The sequence below is a fragment of the Equus asinus genome, chromosome 5 (assembly GCF_041296235.1).
Source record: "Equus asinus isolate D_3611 breed Donkey chromosome 5, EquAss-T2T_v2, whole genome shotgun sequence".
Lineage (NCBI taxonomy): Eukaryota > Metazoa > Chordata > Mammalia > Perissodactyla > Equidae > Equus > Equus asinus.
The window spans coordinates 94,334,533-94,353,743 of NC_091794.1; the positions used below are offsets into that span (position 1 = coordinate 94,334,533).

The window sequence follows — 19,211 nt, forward strand, 5'->3', positions numbered from 1 at the left end:
TTCCTCCTGCCTGACTCTTTCTCCCTCTCTCCGCTCTGCCTCAGTGAGCTCATCTGCACGCTGTGTGCTGACAGTTCCCCAGTGTCTACATATCCGTTAAGCTTTTGACTGTAAGGCAAAGAAAACCCTTACTCAACCAGCGCGAGCATTAAGGCCTTACCATCCCACACACCAAGAAGTTCTGAGGAGGCGGCTTCAGGGTTGCTAATCCAACGACTCAAAGACCATCAAAAGCTCATGTTTCTCCATCTTTCCCCTGAGCCACCCTTGGCACATCAGCCCCACGTGGTTGCATAGTGACAGCTGGAGTTCCTGTGTCACACATCGGAAGGGCAACGTCCAGGGGAAGGAGAGGGCCTGTTGCTTCCTGTCTCTCTCGTTTCCTTTTTCAAACTTTTTATTTTGAAAAATTTCCAGCATACGGAAAACTTGAAATAATAGGACGATGAGTCCTCCATCTAGATTCAACAATTTGTGACAGTTAGCCACCTTTGCTTTCTCTCTGTCCATATCCACTCTGTCCATATCTCTCTGTCCATATCCACATATGGATGAATGTCAATGGGTTTTTTGGATGAACCATTTAGAAGTCACTTGCAGATATCATGATGTTTCACCTCTAAATACTTCAGTGTGCACCTTCTGAGAATAAGGAAATACGTGACCACAATACAGTTATCACACCTAAGCCTGTGAATGACTCAGTAATACTCCCCAGCAGCTCTTCCGCATTCAGATTTCCCCAGTCTGCCAAAATATCTCTTAGAGCTATTTTTTTTTTCCCTGATCCAGGTTCTAATTGAGGGTTGTACACTGCCTTTGATTGTTATGCCTCTGTAGAACAGTGTCCCTGCCTTTTTAAAATGTGTTGCTTGGGGCCGGGCCGGTGGCGCAGTGGTTAAGTGCGCATGTTCCGCTTCAGCGGCCCGGGGTTCGCCTGTTCGGATCCCAGGTGTGGACATGGCACCACTTGACGAGGCATGCTGTGGCAGGCGTCCCACATATAAAGTAGAGGAAGATGGGTGCGGATGTGAGCTCAGGGCCAGTCTTCCTCAGCAAAAAGTGGAGGATTGGCAGCAGTTAGCTCAGGGCTAATTGTCCTCAAAATAAATAAATAAAACAAAATAAAATGTGACGCCAACTTTTTGAAGCATGCAGGCCACTTGTTCCAAGGAACGTCCGACATTGTGGATTTCTCTGCTTGCTTGCCCTAGGTGTTGCTTAACTTGTTCCTCTATCTGCTGTATTTCCTGTAAACTGGGGGTAACATTTAGATGCTTGATTCGACTGAGGGTGAACTTTTGGACAGTGCTTCGAGGTTGTGTGATCCTTGTCTTATACCACTTACTCATCACTTTGGACAAATTACTGAATCTCTGTGCCTCAGTTTCCTAAAGCAGTTCATTTCCTCAGAGGCACAGTGTGAGGATGGCATGAGTTGAGACAGGAAAGTGTTTAGGACAGTCCCTATTATCTAGGTGGCAGCTGTTGTTATTACTCTTATTTCCGCTCCTGGGTATCCCTCTCCCCCTCACCTCAGCCTCAGCTCTAAGCCGGGGCACTAGGACTTTTTCTGGTTGGCAGTCCCTGTATCCCACGACCCGGAGAAAATGGCCACCGTGATGAAGCAGTTGCGAGATCTGGAGCAGCAGGTGAAGGCCCAGACTAATGAGATGCTGTCCAAGGTGGGACCCCAGCAGGGAAGGGTCAGGGTCTGGTCTGAGGGGTGGTGGGGCCCGGGCTGGGGAGACGAATGAGGCTACTACTGTAATAGGCCAGGGCAGATGGGTTCTAGAACCATCTCCCCCACTGACACATGGAGTTTGAGGGCCAGTTATGGTCTGGGGCTGATCTGGGTCCCTGTGACCTAAGAGGCTAGGGGTCTTCTCACAGCTGAGCAAGGTCTGTAGTCCTTGCACTTGGTGGCAGCAGTGGCTGCTGAGCACTGGGATGCTAGAGGGTGCTCCACATCTTTCCCACACCTCAGGGGGGAACTACAAGGGTCATCTGAGGTATGGGAGTGGGGCTTGGCCAAAGGGGGATGGTGCGGGGGCTTTAAGCTCCCCAGTGCCCCACAGAGGCAAAAATTCTGGCTCTTCCCATCTGGAAGGGGCTCCTTGGGGCTCTGGGAACCACCAGGCCTGTCTCCCCCACACCCCAACCCCCATATCTCACTGCCACAGGATCGGAAGATACGGGCCCTAGAGGAATTGCTGCAGAACTTCCAGGAGAACCAGGGTAAGAGGCTCTCTTGGTGGGCTGGCCGGCCCTCCTGTTGCACCTCCCTTGGGCTGGTGACCTCTGGGCATCAGGACTCTGAGAGCATCACTCTGAGTCCTGTGGTGGGGTCTGGACCACTGAGCCCAGAGCGGAGCAGTGACACACCCAGGACGGTCCCTCCTATATGGGACTGAGTCCCCTGAGCCCAGCCCTGAGCACAGCGTGCACCACTGAAAGTGTAGAGGAAACACAGCCCCCTCAGGAACCTTGCTCTCAGGGGGTGGCCTCCTGAGAGTCAGGACATCCCCTCTCAAGGTCAGGGGGAGCAGCCCAGAGGCAGTTCTCAGGGGATCCCTTGAGTTCTCAAGGGGCAGCTTCTTCAGATGACCCTCCCGGCAGAGCACTGGTCAAGGCCAAGGTGGCCTGGCAACCTCCTTGCTGAGGCAGCGGAACCCCTCCCTGTCTCTCCCCGAAGGTGAGGCGACCCTGCAGCGGCAGGAGGAGCTGGAGACGATGTGCACGCGGCTGCAGCGGCAGGTCGGGGAAATGGAGGTGAGCGAGGCAGCGGCTGAGAGCTCTCTGCCACTCAGAAACAGGGTCAGAGCCCCTCTCTCTGGGCCGCCCTCGCCACACATCCCACACAGGGCCTGCCCTGTGTTCCCTACTCAGGACTAACCCAGCGTTTAAAGAGCCCTGGAGGTGTCCAGTGCCAGAGCACACTTCTCCTTTCGGGCCTGGGCGAGCCCCTGCCTACCTCTTCAGTCTCCCCTTGAACCACTCTCCCCTCCAGCCACGGAGACCTGCCTCGGGTTCTTTAACCAGATAGAGCTCTTTCCCACCTCAGAACCTTGGCCCATGCTGTTCCCTCTGCCTGAAATGTTTTTTTCCACCTTACCCTGGCAGGTTGTCACTCATCCTCAGTCTCAGATCGAGGTGGGGGCCCTTCCCTGGGGGCCTCCCGACCTCTGACCAGGGCAGGTTCTCCGTCCTGTGTTTTCTCAGTGCCTCGTCTTCTTCCCCTAGGGGACTGTAAACTCCACAAGGGAGAGGCCTCTTTTCCCTGCTCATTGCTGTGCGCCCAGCACCTAGCACTGCGCCTGGCCGTATGTGCTTACTGAATTGGCCATGGCCATCCCTTGCCTGTGAAATTGGCATCTCACTCACCCAGTGTCATCTTTCTTGCCCCTACTCACTCACCCATTCCTGTGGCAAGGCTTGAACTGGAGGGACCCTATGCTAAAGGGAGGGTCCTGGACAAGCACACTTCCTCAGTGCCCGGCACTCTCTCACTGGTCCCACCAGAAGCTCCTCCTGGGCTCTAACCTCTCCCTCTCCATGCAGAGTTGGGGCAAAGCCCCAACCCAATTGAAGACCACAGAAGCAAACTTCCAAGCTGCAGCTGTAACTGAGGGCACTTCCCACCTGGGCCTGTTCATACCTGGGGCTCAGGGTAAACACAGCTGCTCCCTGAGCAGCCTGCTGGCAATGCTGTCAGCCCATGGGGCTTCTCTGAGCAGCTCCCACAGTGGGTGAGGGCTGCGACCCAGAGCCTCAGGGCAGAGGGCATCGCGGCTCCCATGTTCACAGCATTCATGCTTTTATTGCTTCGTTAATTTAATAAACTCATACAAAGTATCTCCTGTGTGCCAGGCACCCTGCCAGGCGTGAGATATGGATGTGGTCCCTGTCCTCCTGGGCCTGACAGTCTGTAGGGGACAGAGACATAAACAAGTACAGAGAGTACGTGAACTATTTAAATGGGTGACACGATCGAGAGTAGTTGGGAATTGGGCCACTCTGTGCGGTGACGTTGGGTAAAAGATCTAGAGAATGAGGAGGGGACCACGGAAAGGCTGAAGAGATGAAAGGCTTCACTTCCCCGTGTAAACTTGGCTCCTGGTGGGTGGTTATGGAGCAAGAGGGAGAGCGAGAAGAGGCTGAAGAAGCCACAGCGACCACATCACAGGGGCTCGCCCATTGCCCATCGTGTGGGATTGGATTCTGTTCCTTGAGAATGGGAAACCATGGGAAGGTTTCAGTTGGCGGAGTGCATGGGGGAAGGCAGGTGGAAGCACAGTTTGAGTTGCCCAGGAGGGAGTGACCGTGGCTTGAAAGAGGATGGCGGCAGAGGAGACGGAGCAGAGTGGATGGATTCCAACCGCTTTGGAGGTGGTGCCCACAGGCCTGTGAGTCGTGGCAGGGCAGAGAGAGGAATGGGTTATGGATGAGCCCTGGGTGGCGGGGGTGCCGTTGAATTAGGCTGGAAGACCTGGAGGGGAAGAGGTTTGGGAGGTGGGGTCGGGGAGTCATGGCTGTTTTGAGATGCCTGTTAGATATCTAAGTTAGACGGTTGGAAATTTGAAACTGAAAAGGAACAACATGTGTTGCAAGGTCTGAAGACAGAAGTGTGCCCACTGGGTTTGGCACCAGGCAGGCTGTTGGTGGCAGCACATGAGCGGTTTCAGTGAGTTGTGGACAGAGGCCTGGTTGGTGGGTTGAGGAGAGAGAACTGAGGAAGCAGCAACAGGAAGTGTAGACAACTCAGAAGTTTTCCTGTGGCCAAGGGGATGTGAGGCCCAGCTCTAGGCAGGCTCTGTGTGGGTGGCGTGTCCTCTCAGTCCGCAGAGCTGGGTGTCCCTGCTCCTCACACTCAAGCCAGACCACCGGGTCCCCACCGCCGTAATGGCTGCCTTCAGGGAGTTCTTACTTGTGCCAGGCACTGTGCTGAGTACTTGACGTGCATTATCTTACTGAGTCCTCCTCAAGCTTATGGGGCAGGTGCTGTCATCTCCATTCTACAAGGAGGCACCTGAGGTTTTAGGAGGTTAAGTGGCTTCCCAAGGTCACAGCCAGGAAGTGGCCAAGATCCCTGGGCCCATCCCCTCTGCCCACTTAGCTCTGGGCTGAGGCTGGGGACTGGGCTGATGTCACCTTTTCCCTGGGAAGGGGCTGAGCTGATGGTGGCCCCAGCATCGCCCCCTCCTCTCCCCCCAGCGCTTCCTCGGTGACTACGGCCTGCAGTGGGTGGGTGAGCACGTGGACCAGGAGGACTCGGAGGACAAGATAGGCTCCAAGGATGGTGAGGAGGACTGGATGACGGCCAAGAAGTTCTGGAAGCCAGGTAGAATTGGGGGTCTGCCCCTGGCCCTTCCTACAAAGGGAATTCTCCAACAGCTTCCTGTTGGCCAGCAGCTGTCCAGAGACTGTCTCATTCATGCCCTTCCCTCCAAGCACAAGGTGCCTTCAGACATCCCACACCTTGCCTCTGACATGGGGGCAGGGAGGGAAGGCCTTGGCCTCCATCGCCGACAGCCTAACCTGCCACCACTTTCTTCTTCTGGTCTCGCCTCAGACTTTCTGCTTGCTCATCTTTCAAAGCCTCCAGAGACCCAGAGAAACAGGAGGTAACAAGACCTCATTTGTCTCAGGCGCCATAGTTTACAAAACATCATCCATCCAAAAGCCATTGCCTTTAAAAGCTATCCCTCTGCTTTGGAAGCTGCCCCTCAATTCCAGGGCTCGGCGCCCCCTGTAGACTCTCTTTCCAGGTTCCTTTACGACCCAGGCCATGGAAGTCTGCCTGCTTCTATGGGACTTCACCACTTTTTACTTTCAACTCGACTGCTAATATCTAGGGCTGTGCCCTATAGATTTGGGCCCATAGAACCGGTCATTTCTGAAAGCCAGGTCCGTTCTCTTTAAAGAAGGGAAGTTCTTGCCCAGAAGGTACTTCTGTAGGCTCTGGAGCTAGTCAAACCTGGGTGCTCATCCCCACTCCACCACCTTTTCCAGGTGTGACTTGGGCACATGACTTTCCTTCTCAGGCCTCCAGTTCCTCATCCATAGATGGGGCTGTGCTCTTCCTGACAGAGTTATGAGGCCCGAGTGGGTTAGACGTAGAGTACCCAGCACTGACCCTGCAAGTTATCAGCCCAACAAATTCGTACTCATTGTTTTCCAGAAGGCAGTGGTGGTCTTGTGGGAACATGATCATGGCTCCTGAGGGGACTGTTTGGAAGATGATCACACTCTCTTGATTTAATAGGTTTCCTATTGAGTGATAATCCAGACTCAAAACTTGAGAGTACTACTTCCTGTTCAAGACTTAGCTTTGACCAGATCCTCCTAAACCTCAGGGCACAACTTCTTCACTGTTTGTTCTAAACACATCACTTCCCATTTATGCAACATTTACAGTTTTCTTTCTTCTTTTTTGGTGAGGAAGATTGGCCCTGAACTAACATCTGTGCCAGTCTCCCTCTACCTTGTATGTGGGACATCACCACAGCATGGCTTGATGAGTGATATGTAGGTCTGCGCCCGGGATCTGAACCCACGAACCTGGGGCCACCAAAGCAGAGTGTGCAAACTTAACCACTACACCACCAGGCCATCCCCCAACATTTGCAGTTTTCAAAGTATTTTTGTAAATCTCCTTGACATAGGCCAGGGCTTATTCCATTTTACAGATGGGTAAACTGAGACATTTAAGTCTGAAGACTGTTGAGTGAAGGAAGCAGGCCTTAAGGCTGAGAGCCCATTTGAGAGGTGGTTAGAGTCATCCAGGAGGATGAGATGATGTCCAGCATCAGGGAGATACAGGTGGGGATGGTGAGAAGAGGCAGAGCAGAGAGATGTAGGAGGTAGAATCCACGGCCTTGGAGACTGATAGTGCAGGAGGGAGTGGAGGGGAGGAGTGTCAGGGATGACCTTAGGGAGCTCACTGTGAGGAAGATGCTGAGTCCATTTGAAACATGCCAAAGCTGGGAGCTGTGTGGCACCAGGCCGTGCCGGGAGGCAGTGGGGGCCTGGCTCTGCTGCCCAGGACGATGCAGGCCTGGGCGTGCCAACAGCTTAATCACACTAAATGAGCCGTAGATGGAATGCTGTGGGAAGAGTTCTCTAGGGACCCCCCACCCAGGTGAGAGGGGAGGTACTGGCAGGGGACTGCCAGAGCTGTAAGAACGGCTGTTCCTGGCATCCAGGGCCAGAGGCCTGCCAGCACTGCGCCTGGGGCCCTGCCATGGCGATCTGGCTCAGGTGTTACATGACCCTGCTGACTTGGAGGCCAGCCTTCCTCCTGGCCGGGGGGCCTCTCTGCTCCTTTGGGGAGGTGGTCAGGCCAGATAGCTGGTTTCCAGACCTGGCTCTGTGGATTCTTATCCCTCTCCCCAAAAAAGAGAGCAGCCCCGAGTCTGCTCTGTGCTGTTTATGCTCCGAGTGGGCTGGCTCTGAAGCTAAAGGCCCTCATGAAAGCCCCCGCCGTGCGCTCCCTCTGTGCATCCCTTCCTTTTGCTTTTTGATCCTTCAATGTTAGGGCCCTCAATTTAGCTCTTCTGACAGATGAACAACATGTTTTTCATTTCCAGCAGCTTTTCCTCCTGGGACCCCCCTCTGTCCTGGCTCCTCCCCATCCTCTCCCCACTGCCTTCTCCCAGGTGCCATCCTGCTCCTCCCCAGAGGCCCTCGGGTCCACAAAGCTGGCTTCTGGCTGGCCCAGTGCTCTGGCTCTCCCTCTGTTGGATAGTACTCCCCGCAGGCCAGTGGACGGGGGAGCCAGGGCACCTGTGTTGGGCCAGACTGGGGCTGATTGCAATGTTCTAGAGCCTGGGCCTCTTGTCTTAGGGAGGAAGGTCACTTGGGCCCATGAAGGGGGCCTCACTGGAGGGGAAGCCTTGCAAGGGCTTTGCCTCAGGCTGGATCATTTGCCCCTCCACACCAGGGTATTGAGCATCAAACAGGATGGGTTCCGGGTGCTTCAAGGTGTGCGGACACATGAAAGGGATAGTCCTGCTCTGATCACACCACCATGGGGCCAGGTGTTGAGCCTCAGGGCAGCTCCAGTCAACTCCTCACTCCTTTCTTTTCCCGCTCTGAGCTCCTCATCTCATCAAGTTCCTGCCTTCCCTCTACATCTCCGCTCCCCCTGCCGGCCCCTACCTCCCGACCTCCCAAGCCCCAGGCTCCTGCATCTGGGTGGGGGCCTCTTCCCACCCCTGCTCAGGAAGCTGCGCTGACTCCATGGGCTGTAGCCAGCTTCCCTTGTCCCTGGGCCACATTTGGGCCCCTGGAACTGGCCTGGCCTAGACTCCAGGCAGACTGGGCTCCTCCTGCCCCCGACCCCAGGCCTGTGCTATGGCCCCAGAGGTGCCTTGCCCCCTTCCCTCCCCTCCTTTGAAGCTCAGCTCAAACCAACCTGCTTCAGCCAGTGGGCATGGAATGCCTGCTCATGCCAGGCACTTGGCCACCCTAGAGCTGCCCCCTACCGCGCTCCACCCGCCCACCCCACCACCCGGCACATGACTCTGTGTTAGAGGGAAAGCGTCCAAGGCTCTGGCTGAGGAGCGGGGGCCTGGATTAGATCAGACCCTGTGTGGGCAAACCTCTTCACCTCTCTGAGTCCAAGTCCTCATCTGTGAAATGAGGAGGTGGTGTGACTGAGCCCTAGGCCACCGAGAGCACTGAATGCCACAGCGCCCGCAGAGCGTTCCCGAGGGCTGACGGTGGTAGATGAACGGTGACCGTGAGCCCCTGTTATGCCCTGAGTGCCCAGCACAGTGCTTGACCCATAGGCCAGGGCACATGTGCGTGCACGTCATTGGCGGGTGGTGCCCAGGCCTGACAAGGCACCTTGGGACAATCCTCTGCACAGGAGGAGGTGGGGACGGGTGGCGCGATGCTCAACAGCAGGGGCCAGAGAGTTGGTTGTGGCCCTGGCAGTGACCAGACTCAGGGCCTGTTTTCTCCCCGCGGCCCCTCTGAGGAGCAGAGTGAATGTAGGTAAAGCCCCCGAGCAGGGCCTGGCTTGCAGGTCTGTGGAAATAGTGGGTCCATTTCCTGTCCCGCAGCCTTTGCCTGAGGTGAAGGGAAGTGCTGAGGCACCTCGGCCACTGCCTCGGTATTTCACAGCCACAGGTGGTCCTCCCAGCCCAGGGTGGGCCCACCACTCATCTGCTGATAGTGGCAGAGTCTGGCCCTCTTCTGGGCTCTGTGGCCCCCACAGTGGCACTTACCACATGCCATTGTCACCATTTGTCACCCTGGCTCCTTCACTCAAGTATGAGCCTGTGGACAGCAGGACTCTCGGCATGAGCACAGCCTTGGTTCTCAGGGCCTTGTGGAGCATGGGTGCTCCAGACGTATTTGCTGGATGGCGGGATGGAGAGATGGATCCAGTACGTGCTGGATGCTCCAGGCTGCGTTCAAGGAGTACCAGTGTGGTTGGAAAGACAAGCAAACAGAAAATAACAACAGCCTGTGATGGGGCAGAGGGAGTGAGTCCAAAGGCTCCAGGAATCCAAGTGGAACAGGGACCCAGCCTCAGAGGGAAGGGCTCCTGGCAAGGCCTCTCAGAGGAAGAGACCCCAGGGATGAGCAAGAGTGTCAGGTGTTAATGACAATAGCCACCACCTGCCAGGCAGTTCCTCTGAGCTTCACAGCAATCCTGTGAAGTGGGAACTGTTATTGTCCTCATTTTATAGAAGACGAAGCCGAGGTCCAGAGATGTTGGTCCACTTGCCCAGAGTCACACAGCTTGAAAGCAGAAGCCCTGGCAGTATGGCTGCAGAGCATGAGAGAGGGAGCATATTGAGGGGAGGCTGGGGACCCTAGGCTCTGAGGGTCTCGGAAGTTGGCCAAGGAGTTCCATGCCTCCCTTCTCCCCTTTTTAATGAAATCCAGGGCTCTCGAGGTCGGATGAGGCCTCAGAGATGATCTCCCTGCACTGCACCCCTCCTTGGAAAGGGACCCCAGTGAGCAGTGTCTGAAGAGCCAGCACTGAGAGGCAGCCTGTGTGGTCACTGAGAACCACGGTTGGAGTCACCTGGGCTCTGCAAGCTGCATGACCTGGGGCATGTCACCTTTCAAGGCCCAATTTCCTCTTCTGTAAAATGGGAGCAGTAATCCCGTGTGTCACTACTGTCAGTTCACTGCTGGACCTTGTGGGCGGGGTGGAGTTTCCTATTATCTACCCACTCCATGGAAAGGAAAGCTGGGACTCGAGAGAGGAACACCTCATTTGACCTCTGACCTTCCTCACCCCATGTGACCTGGCTGCACTGGGCCAGGCTTCTGTTGAGCACTCCCTTCTGTGTGGTGGCGATGCCAGGCTCTTCCTGCCTTGTTCTCTCAGCCCTTGTTTGCCCAGCGCCACCCTTCCTTCTCCTGGGCCCCTTATCTTGCTTCCACCTGCTGCACCTGATACCTGCCCGGCCGGCCCTGCTTTCACTTCTCCAAGCCCTAGCCCGAGTGGCCGGGAGCCTTACAGGCTGATTTTCTCTGCAAACTTCTCTTTTCCCTTTCAGTCTTTGGGCATTGTCCCCTGGGCTTCCACCTGCCCCTTCCCCTGTGGACCACCCCATGCCCATCAGCCCCTGCAAAAGCCCTGCCCCAGGAGGCAGCTGGATTAGCAGTCAGTGTATCTGAGTGGTCCTCCTGGTTCTGCTAGGTGGTGTTGACTTGGGCCAAGTCATCCGGCCTTCCTAGGCCTCACTTGCTCCATCTGTAAGAATGTAGGGATGGGGCAGGTGTTGACTGAGATGAGAGCTTTTCTGTTGTTTTAGGTTTACCAATGTTTTCTGAAAGTAGTTAGTTGTTAAAGAAAAACAGTGTCTTGTCATACCAGGGATGCCCACGATGTTCTGTGAGTTTTTGAATCTCAGGGACTCCAGGGGACCCCAGGAGGAGAGGGGGCAGGTGCAGCCCCTACAACAGTGCAACATGTGGGGCGAGGGGAAAGCCAGCTGGAGCCTATCGCTTCAGCAGCTGCGAAGACAACAGGAAACAGGGCCGCCCACATCTGTACTTAGAGCAGCCACTGCACCACTGTTGGGAAAGGACTTGGGTCCCCAGAGTCCTGACCCACATCCTGCAGCAGCCTGGCTGTCCTGGAGAAAAACAGCTCCCGAGAAGACCCAGAAAGTCACTGGTGTTTCGTGGGGTTACACCCTAGTAGATGACTTACTTGGGGGCCAGGTCCCTCCAAGGACTGAGAACAGACCCCTAGCCTGTCCCCCACCAGCATCCCACCTGCCCTCTGCCCTTTCTGCTCTGGCATCTGCCACGGCTGCCCCCACCCCATCTGCACCCCCTGAAGCTTATGCACAGCTGTATGTGCAACACATTTTTCGGAAGAGGAGGCCAAAGCTTCTGTCAGCTTCTCAAAGGGGTCTGTGACCCAGAAGTAGTTGCACAGCCCAAGGTCTGCCCCATATCTGTTCTGTCCAGCAGCTGTCCCGACATCTTCCCTAATAGCCATCTGTCCCTACCCCAGCCTCCCTCTCCTGAGGGTGCAGATGGATGGAAAACAGACTGTAGTCAGACCCTCTTCTAACTTTCCAAGTGGCCTGGGGCAAGTCATTTATCATCTCTGTGGGCCTGTTTCCTCATGTGTAAAATGAAGATAAATAACCCCTGCCTTATAGCCTCTGGGTTGGCCTGAGGTCCATTTGTGCAAGGTAGAGTTGGTAACAATAACTAACATGGACAGAGTGCGTGTTCCCAGGTGGCCCTTACTTCGTCATCCTCCTGGACCATAACAACCATCCTGGGAGGCAGACACTATTATCATCCCCTTCTAGAAGAGGATGCTGCGATGAAGAGCATTAAATGGCTTGACCAAGGTCACACAAGTAGAGGTGGAGGAGCTGGGATTTGAACCCAGACAACTTTGATCCTGAGCTGGGAGCTCTGTACAATGCTTTTCAGCTTCTAAGCCAGTGCCTGACACAGACAGCACTGAGATTAGATCCTGCTCTTGCCATTTATTGTGCATCCCTAGACAAGCCACTGACCTTCTCTAACCCTCAGCTTCCTCATCTGAAAAATGGGGATGATTGTAGCCCCTGCAGCATAGCGTTGGTATGAAGCGAGAATGGGATAATACATATTAAACACCCAGCACAAAGTGAGCGCTCGACAAAAGATTGCTGTGGAAGCCAGGGCTGCTAGGGCACACGGCAGCCATGAAGAGAGGCTCATGGGTATCTATCCTCTTTGCCAGGGGACTCATTGGTGCCCCCCGAGGTGGACTTTGATAGGCTGCTGGCCAGCCTGAAGGATCTCAGTGAGCTGGTAGACAGTGACATGCAGGTGACACCAGTGCCCGGTGGAGTGCAGTTCCATGTCCTTGAGCCCATCCCACTGAAGCTCTACCGGAATGGCATCATGATGTTCGATGGGCCCTTCCGGCCCTTCTGTGATCCCTCCACACAGGTAGGAGTAGGGGGCAGGGGAGACAGGCCTGTACTCACTCAGGCCACTCTGCTGCCCCACCCCTTCTCACCATTAGTTGGAGATGGTGGGTCCCAGGTCACTCTCAGCCCAGCTTACTCCACGGGCACCCAGGCTCATGTGCAACTTGCAGAAGCACCCCCACCCAAGTCCTGGGGCTCTGAATATTTCCAGAGTGTGCCAGGGCCCAGGGCGTGCCATCCAGACAGGAAGCAAGGTGGGGGGCACTGCACAGGTCCAGCCAGGCCTCACCCTCCCTCTCCCCCTGCAGCGCTGCCTCCGAGATATATTGGATGGCTTCTTCCCCTCAGAGCTCCAGCGGCTGTACCCTGATGGGGTCCCTTTTCAGGTGACGGGCTGCTCCTCAAACCACCTACTCTGTGTGGGGATTTTGGAGGGGGGTGGGCATAAACAGCTTCCTCAGGCTTCATTCAGTCTGAGGCGGGAAGCCACTGTCTCATTTCAGGGGACCCCAGTCTGATGACTTGTGGGAGGAGGGTGAGCCTGAAGCCAGGCCGGGAAGGGAGGGGGGAGACTGCATGGCCACAGTTGCCACATCAGCAGGGGAGACGGCCTGTGGCTGAGCAGCAGGCAGCGCCCCCTGCTGGTACTCTCAAGGCACAGCCTTCAGCTGTGTGTGACCACTGCCCCTCCTTCCCAGCATTCAGGAAACCTTGACAGCCTGGGGTCCCTGAGGAGTCTATGCAAAAGTGGCCCGGCTTCCCCCAGAGGCTCCTGAAGCCATCTGGTTGAAGTGGAGGGTAGTGCTATGGGGGGAAAATGTTGGGACTAAGGGACATGAGATGGAGCTGGTCCCCTGCTGTGGGGGGTGGGAGGTGAGATGAGGATGCTGTGATGGGCATTCATGAGGCAGTGTCCCCGAGGGTGGCATTAGTTCCCCAGTGAAGGCATGTGAGGAAGTGTGTGCCACCATGTCTTGGAAAATAGCATGAGTCATGACTGGAGGTGTGTGAGGCAGTCCATGCCAAGACAAGCTTTGCCCTCTCCTAACACCCCCATCCCTCCCCTCCCAGTCGGCTCCTGAGAGGGGCTCCTGAGGAGGATGTTAATAGTGTGGCTTCAGCTGGCATGATGAGGGGTGCCTGCAGGAAGAGCAGGGCCCAGGTGGGCAATAGCAGCATGAACCGTAGCTCCTCTGCTCTCTCCCAGGGCCTCAGTTTCCTCACCTGTAAAATGGAGATTGCACCAGACCGTCCCTTGGGCCTATTCCTGGGGCCTCTGTTTGGGCAAGGTGGGTGGGGTGCAGCCCAGGGCTGAAGAGCTGGGCCCGCCGCTGTCTCCCTTCCTTCTTGCCAGGTGAGTGACCTGCGCAATCAGGTCTACCCAGAGAATGGGCTGGACCCGTTCCCAGGTGAGGGCCGCGTGGTGGGCCGGCAGAGGATTCGCAAGCCCTTGGACAGGATGGAGCACCCAGGTGAGCTCAGCCTTGAGGCTGAGCTAGGTGGTGGGGGTGCTGTGCAAGACAAGCTCCAGGTGGCCTCCTCCACCATCACTAACAGTCCTTCCCCAGGCCAAGGCTTCCAGTGCCCTCCCTACAGGCTCCAAGATGACTGCCGAGAAATTTCTGAAGAAACTCCCCAAGTTTGTGATCCGGCAAGGCGAGGTGATTGATATCCGGGGCCCCATCCGGGACACCCTGCAGGTGAGGCCAGCCCTAGCTATCCCAGCCTTCTTAGGGGGCTTTACCATCAACCCTGGCCCAGCCTACCAGTGCAGTGGCTCAGGCTTGGGGGCCCCTGAGGAGAGCCTAGACGGAGAGATGAGTCCCTCAGAGCTGTTCCACTGCTTCCCAGAAACTGGAGCTGGTGAGGGCTCTGGGCTGGGACCCAGAGAGCAGCTGGGTTGGCAGGGGTGTGGCTGGAAGAAGGGGAAAGTCAGAGTCTAGGCTGGGGGTTAGCCCAAGTCCCAGGCCACCCCTCAAGGTCCAGACCCAAATATCCAGTTCAGTCCTGGATACCCCTTTCTGGCCCTCCCAGAACTCTTCAACCTCTCTCCTCACTCCCCGTCCTGCTGCTACTCCCTCTGAAAGGTACCAGACCTCAGTTTCCCAGGACTGCACATTTCACCCCATACTGCCAAATGCTGTCTGACCTGTTGATCCCCAGAACTTTTCCTGACTCTATCCCTTCTCTCCATTCCCACTGCCCACCGCCTTAGCCTAGGCTCCAGAGCGTCTCTCCCAGACAAACGCAAGGGCCCCTCACTGGCCTCCTGCCCCACCAGCCATCCTCCTCCAGCAGCCTCTGTGCTCTTTTGAAAATGTAAATTGCATCTTGGCCCTTCCCTGTTGAAACCCTCCAGTGGATCTTGGGTGAGGCCAAGCTCTTATCTCAGCACCCAAGGCCATCTGTTGCTGGTCCTCTTCCCACCTCTGACCTTTTTTTCCCCCACTCCAACCTGATTCCTAGCTTCAGCCACTGGAACTGCTGACATTTCCCCAAATGTATCACCTCCTCTTGGAAGCCCTCACTGACCTGGGGATCTTTGCCCATGCTCTCTGGACTATCCCCCCAATTCCATTTCTAAGGACTTCTCACTTCTTAGTCATAGCTCAGGTGTCATTTCCCCAGGGAACCCTTCCCAGACTCATACTGGGTTAGGCGTCCAGCCTGGTCATATCTGTGTCGGGTTCTGTCTCCCCCACTAGACTGAGGAACCTCAAGGCTTCTGGGGGGGAATAGTGCGGCCACCTCCCAAAGCTTCCCTTCCATTTCCTCTCCTTGGACCCCAGTTTACACAGAACATCCCCTCCCCGTTTGGCTCATTGGTTTCATCCATCCCGGACCAGGGATAAGTCCCCTCTAAGGGTTGAGGGGAAGGGTGTGACTCAGGCAGGACCCAGAGCTCTGTCTACTCTCCATCAACGGCTTCCAGAATTGCTGCCCCTTGCCTGCCCGGATCCAGGAGATCGTAGTGGAGACACCTGCCTTGGCTGCTGAGCGTGAGAGGTGAGGGCAGAATGGAGAGGCGAGGACCTTTTGGGTTGGGCTTTGGGGGAGGGTGGGCACTGACAGCCTCTGGGCCGGCAGGAGCCAAGAGTCACCCGACTCACCAGCGCCTCCGCTCTCCATGCTGCGCATCAAGTCTGAGAATGGCGAGCAGGCTTTCCTCCTAATGATGCGGCCCGAGGACACTGTCGGCGATGTGCGCACCCTGCTTGCACAGGCCAGGTGGGCATGGGGCGGGCTGGTGGCTGCAGGGGTCTCTGGCCCCGTGACCCAGCCTGATCCATTCTTCCGGGTCCCCAGGGCCGTGGATGCCACCACCTTCGAGATCTTCAGTACGTTCCCACCTACAGTCTACCACGACAACACGCTCACACTGCAGGCTGCAGGCCTGGTACCCAACGCAGCACTGCTGCTGCGGGCGCCCCGGGCCCCACCGCCTGCCCCCGGCCCCTGCTCCAAATAAAGCGCCTGCCCCAACATGGACACAGACACCGGCTGCTCCCTGAGTCTCTCTTGGCAGGGCAGCCCAGCTGGGCCGGGGGAGTGGGCAGTGCCGACCCACCCCTCCGTAACTTGATCCCCAGCTGGCTGGCCTGACTCTGGGTCTTTGTCCTCTAGATTCCTCCTTTTCCCCAGAAGGGCTAAGCCGATCCAGTGGAGGGAAGGTGATCCAGTGGAGGGAAGTGAATCCAGTGGAGGGAAGGTGGGCCCCACCTCAGCCTCAGCTGGGGTAGCAGAGCCTCATGAGTGCAACTGTGCAGCCAGCAGATCCCTGTGTGCAGATATGCACAGAACCACAAGCATGTGGGGACACTTCCTCAATGCTATGCACAAAGCCACTGTCCCCACTGTCCCCAAACTGGAAGAACTACAGCTGTGTACCCACTCCCATGACACACCCACACTTAACCAATCTGCTGGAACATAGGCAGACAGCCACATTACTACAGGCATGCAAATGTGCAGTACACACCAAGGCATAGGCGTGGCATGGACACCATCACACGCATGTGAACTGGAGAGGGACTCACCCACACTGTCACCAGAAACCACTGGTCCACACAGGTATGCATGTGCCGGCCATATATCCATACACATGCACTATCACACACACATGCGCCAGGCAGAACAGCTTGACCCACCTGCCCACAGGAGCACGGCCTCAGCACAGTCACAACTATCGGCCTTGCTCAAAGCAGGGACTCAAGATGCCCAGACCACACCAAACAGACACGGTGCTAATGGAATGGGACATTTAATTGTCTCTAGGGTGGTCCCAGGTTGGGGATTGCGGGGCCTTTGGCAGAGCCCTGGCTAATGGAACCAACATAGGTGCCCATCAGCCAGTGTCAGGCAGGGTGGCAGCCCCAGGGCCTGGCTGAGGACAGCCAGCACTTGGGCTGTTGCTTAAGACAATTTCTGAGACTAGTGGGTAAGGAATGTGGCCTTTAAATGGGGAGAGGGGGCAACAGGGGAGGAGAAGGGGCTTGGGTTAGGGGAGGGGCTCCAAGGCCAGAAGGTTAGGAATAACAGGGAATTGGTCACAGGGTCCTTCGTGGCTGGGCAGGTGATGCCTGGGGGGAATGTGGTGATGGAGTCGAGGGGGCCAGCTTGGCTTAGGCCAGTTTCAGGAACTCCTGCAGGGTGTTTTGCTCCACAGCCTCCACGAAGAGCTCATAGTCCTGGGGGAGGGAGGCAAGAGGTGGTCACCTGAGTGCTGGTGCTTTGTCTCAGGTGTGACTCTGGCTGGGGTCCTCCTACAACACTCCCCCACCCCCAACCCCTGGGCCCATACCCCACAGTACTGGTCCCCGTTGACAATCTGGGGTGGGGTGGCCTTAGGGTTGCCTGCCAAGGCTCGCATCTCATCCCGCAGGGCGTTGTCCTGAGAGATGTCCACTAGCTGGTACTGGATGCGCTTCCCATCCAGGATGCGTGTCACCTCGCTCTGCTGGGACTTGATCTGGGGGCAGAGGGCAGGCAGGGGTTAGCAAGCATGCTGGAGGACTTATGGGGGCAACCCTAGGCAGAGAGAAAAGGGCTGTGGCCAGGAGCTTTTGTCCCTTGTCCCCCTCCACACCCTGGGGGAGGTTCTGGCCACTAGGAGTTGGGAGGATGAGTCAGGCTTTCGGTGGTGCAGGATGAGAGTGGGACCACCAACCATGGGGGAGAGGAGTCAGAATGAAGGGAAGTGGGATAAAGTTCAGCATGGGGAGAGCCAGGAGCTCAGCGAAGGAAAAGCAGGGCAGGCCTGGGTGGAGGCTGGTAGGGGGCCACCCCCGCCCCAGGTTCAGTACACACACGGTGGAGGAGAGACAGGGCAACATAAGGCCGTGGTCAGGGTCAGCTGGTAGTGGGGGTGCAGAGAATGGATGTCCGGGTGACGGAGGATGGGCGTGGGCATCCCGTGGGCGCGCTGATGCTGCTGAGGACCCAGGATGCCCAGTGAAGGGGTTCAGGATGGGGATGTGAAGCCCACCCTTGGACCCCACCCAAGAGGCCGTGCCCACCTCGTCGCCCCCCTAGCCCCGCCCTCGCCCTCGCCCTCGCCCTCGCCCTGGGGGCGGGTCCCGGGCAACGGGTCCGGAGCACCGGGACTCGGCTGCCCGCGCTCTCCGGCAGCGCGGGCCCCGGGCGCGCACTCACTTCGCGGGAGCCGGTGACCGACGTGCTGTAGACGCGCAGGCCGCTCATGCTGCGGGTGGACGGACGGGCCGATAGGCGGACGGGAGGCGGGAGCGGCAGCTGTACGGCCTGGAGACGACGCCGCCGCGCTCGGGAGCGGTTTCCTTCCTGCTCAGCCCGCGAGTCACTGCTCTCGGGACCAATGGGCGGCGCGGGCAGGCGCGCGGCCGGGGCGTGGCTTGAGCGACCCCGCCCAGCGCGCCGCCGACCCCCCTCCCGCTCAGGGGCCGGACGGGCCCAGGACCCCAGTCCCTCGCAGTACCTCCCCCTTCGGCCCTCCCCCGATCTGGGGCTCACAGTTTGAGGCTGCCGAGAGACCCCGTGGCGGGAAAGGCCGGGAGGGCAGGGGCGAAGGTTTGGCAAAAGCCTGCTCCTCAGCCTCGCCCGGGTTTGCTGCACTCCACTACCCACCTCGGAGCCACGAGAGCACGTAGCACAGCTTGGCTTTGAAGGCTTATGCTGTTTCCAAACCTGAAGTTCCCAAGCTAGCGAACCTCGCTCCACGGAACCCCTCCCCACACCCTCGGGGGACACCCACACATGGCTAACTCCACAGGACAGGAGGCACACCAAAACAGGAACAGCCCCGCTTAAGAGATTTTCCCCACACTTCCTCTCCACTCAAATAGGCAGGTTTAGACAAGAAAGAGTGGTGGCTGAAGACAGGGCCACACCCTCAAGGAGCCAGATGGAGGCAAGGTTAAGAGGCTACTAGCTCTGCAAAGGGTGGCTGCAGAGGTTGGTGTCAGGACTCCTGGGAGCCTGGGCCCTTGCTAAAGATCCACAGCAGCTGGTCTTGGAGTGGCCCCAGCTCAGTTCCAACTCCCTGATGCAGATGGCACTTCAAAACTGCTCCTACTCCCAGCAAAAACTCAGGGGGGTTGGAGGGAGCAGACTCCAGCAACCAGCTCAGCTTTAGAGACTCAGCTCTCTGTCTTGGGTTGGATATGACACCCCTCGGAAGTCCCCCCAGGTCCAGGGCTCAGAGAGTAGTCCAGGAAGACAGCCCTAGCTCCCTGGGGCAAACAGTGCCCTGCAGTGCTTGGGGAAGCCACTTCTTCACAGCAATCCAGAGGCAGCAGACTTCCTCTCTCAGAGGATTACTGA

At 57.0% G+C, this 19,211-nt stretch overlaps 2 protein-coding genes across 16 annotated transcripts in view; one reads left to right on the plus strand and one right to left on the minus strand.

Moving 5' to 3' along the window:
• Nucleotides 1-15,908, plus strand: part of UBXN11 (UBX domain protein 11) — a 22,952-nt gene extending 7,044 nt beyond the window's left edge. For 5 of the 15 annotated variants that reach the window (XM_044770074.2, XM_044770076.2, XM_070510642.1 and 2 more), the window contains 11 exons: nt 1,585-1,685; nt 2,184-2,238; nt 2,696-2,772; nt 5,215-5,341; nt 12,221-12,432; nt 12,722-12,799; nt 13,768-13,885; nt 13,971-14,113; nt 15,346-15,419; nt 15,501-15,641; nt 15,720-15,908. In XM_044770074.2, the coding sequence (XP_044626009.2) occupies nt 1,585-1,685; nt 2,184-2,238; nt 2,696-2,772; nt 5,215-5,341; nt 12,221-12,432; nt 12,722-12,799; nt 13,768-13,885; nt 13,971-14,113; nt 15,346-15,419; nt 15,501-15,641; nt 15,720-15,882 (1,289 nt within the window). In that variant the 3' untranslated portion in view covers nt 15,883-15,908. The remainder of the gene's footprint in view (nt 1-1,584; nt 1,686-2,183; nt 2,239-2,695; nt 2,773-5,214; nt 5,342-12,220; nt 12,433-12,721; nt 12,800-13,767; nt 13,886-13,970; nt 14,114-15,345; nt 15,420-15,500; nt 15,642-15,719) is intronic. The other 10 variants (XM_014854983.3, XM_014854986.3, XM_070510645.1 and 7 more) reach the window with 5 other exon arrangements.
• A 750-nt stretch (nt 15,909-16,658) lies between these two features.
• SH3BGRL3 (SH3 domain binding glutamate rich protein like 3) lies at nt 16,659-18,733 on the minus strand. The gene is made up of 4 exons (XM_014854991.2): nt 18,516-18,733; nt 18,066-18,231; nt 17,215-17,382; nt 16,659-17,101 (listed from the first exon to the last, which is right to left on the minus strand). Exons 2-4 carry the CDS (start codon nt 18,111-18,113, stop codon nt 17,036-17,038), a joined length of 282 nt encoding a protein of 93 aa, XP_014710477.1. The 5' UTR covers nt 18,114-18,231; nt 18,516-18,733; the 3' UTR covers nt 16,659-17,035.
• Between the last annotated feature and the right edge of the window lie 478 nt (nt 18,734-19,211).

Bases quoted from the DNA above. Each gene is read 5' to 3' on its own strand.
- SH3BGRL3 (XM_014854991.2), bottom strand. From the start codon at position 18,113: ATGAGCGGCCTGCGCGTCTACAGCACGTCGGTCACCGGCTCCCGCGAA. The intron at 17,383-18,065 runs GTGAGTGCGCGC...CTCTGCCCCCAG, and splicing joins CGGTCACCGGCTCCCGCGAA to ATCAAGTCCCAGCAGAGCGA. The intron at 17,102-17,214 runs GTATGGGCCCAG...TCCCTCCCCCAG, and splicing joins ACGGGGACCAGTACTGTGGG to GACTATGAGCTCTTCGTGGA.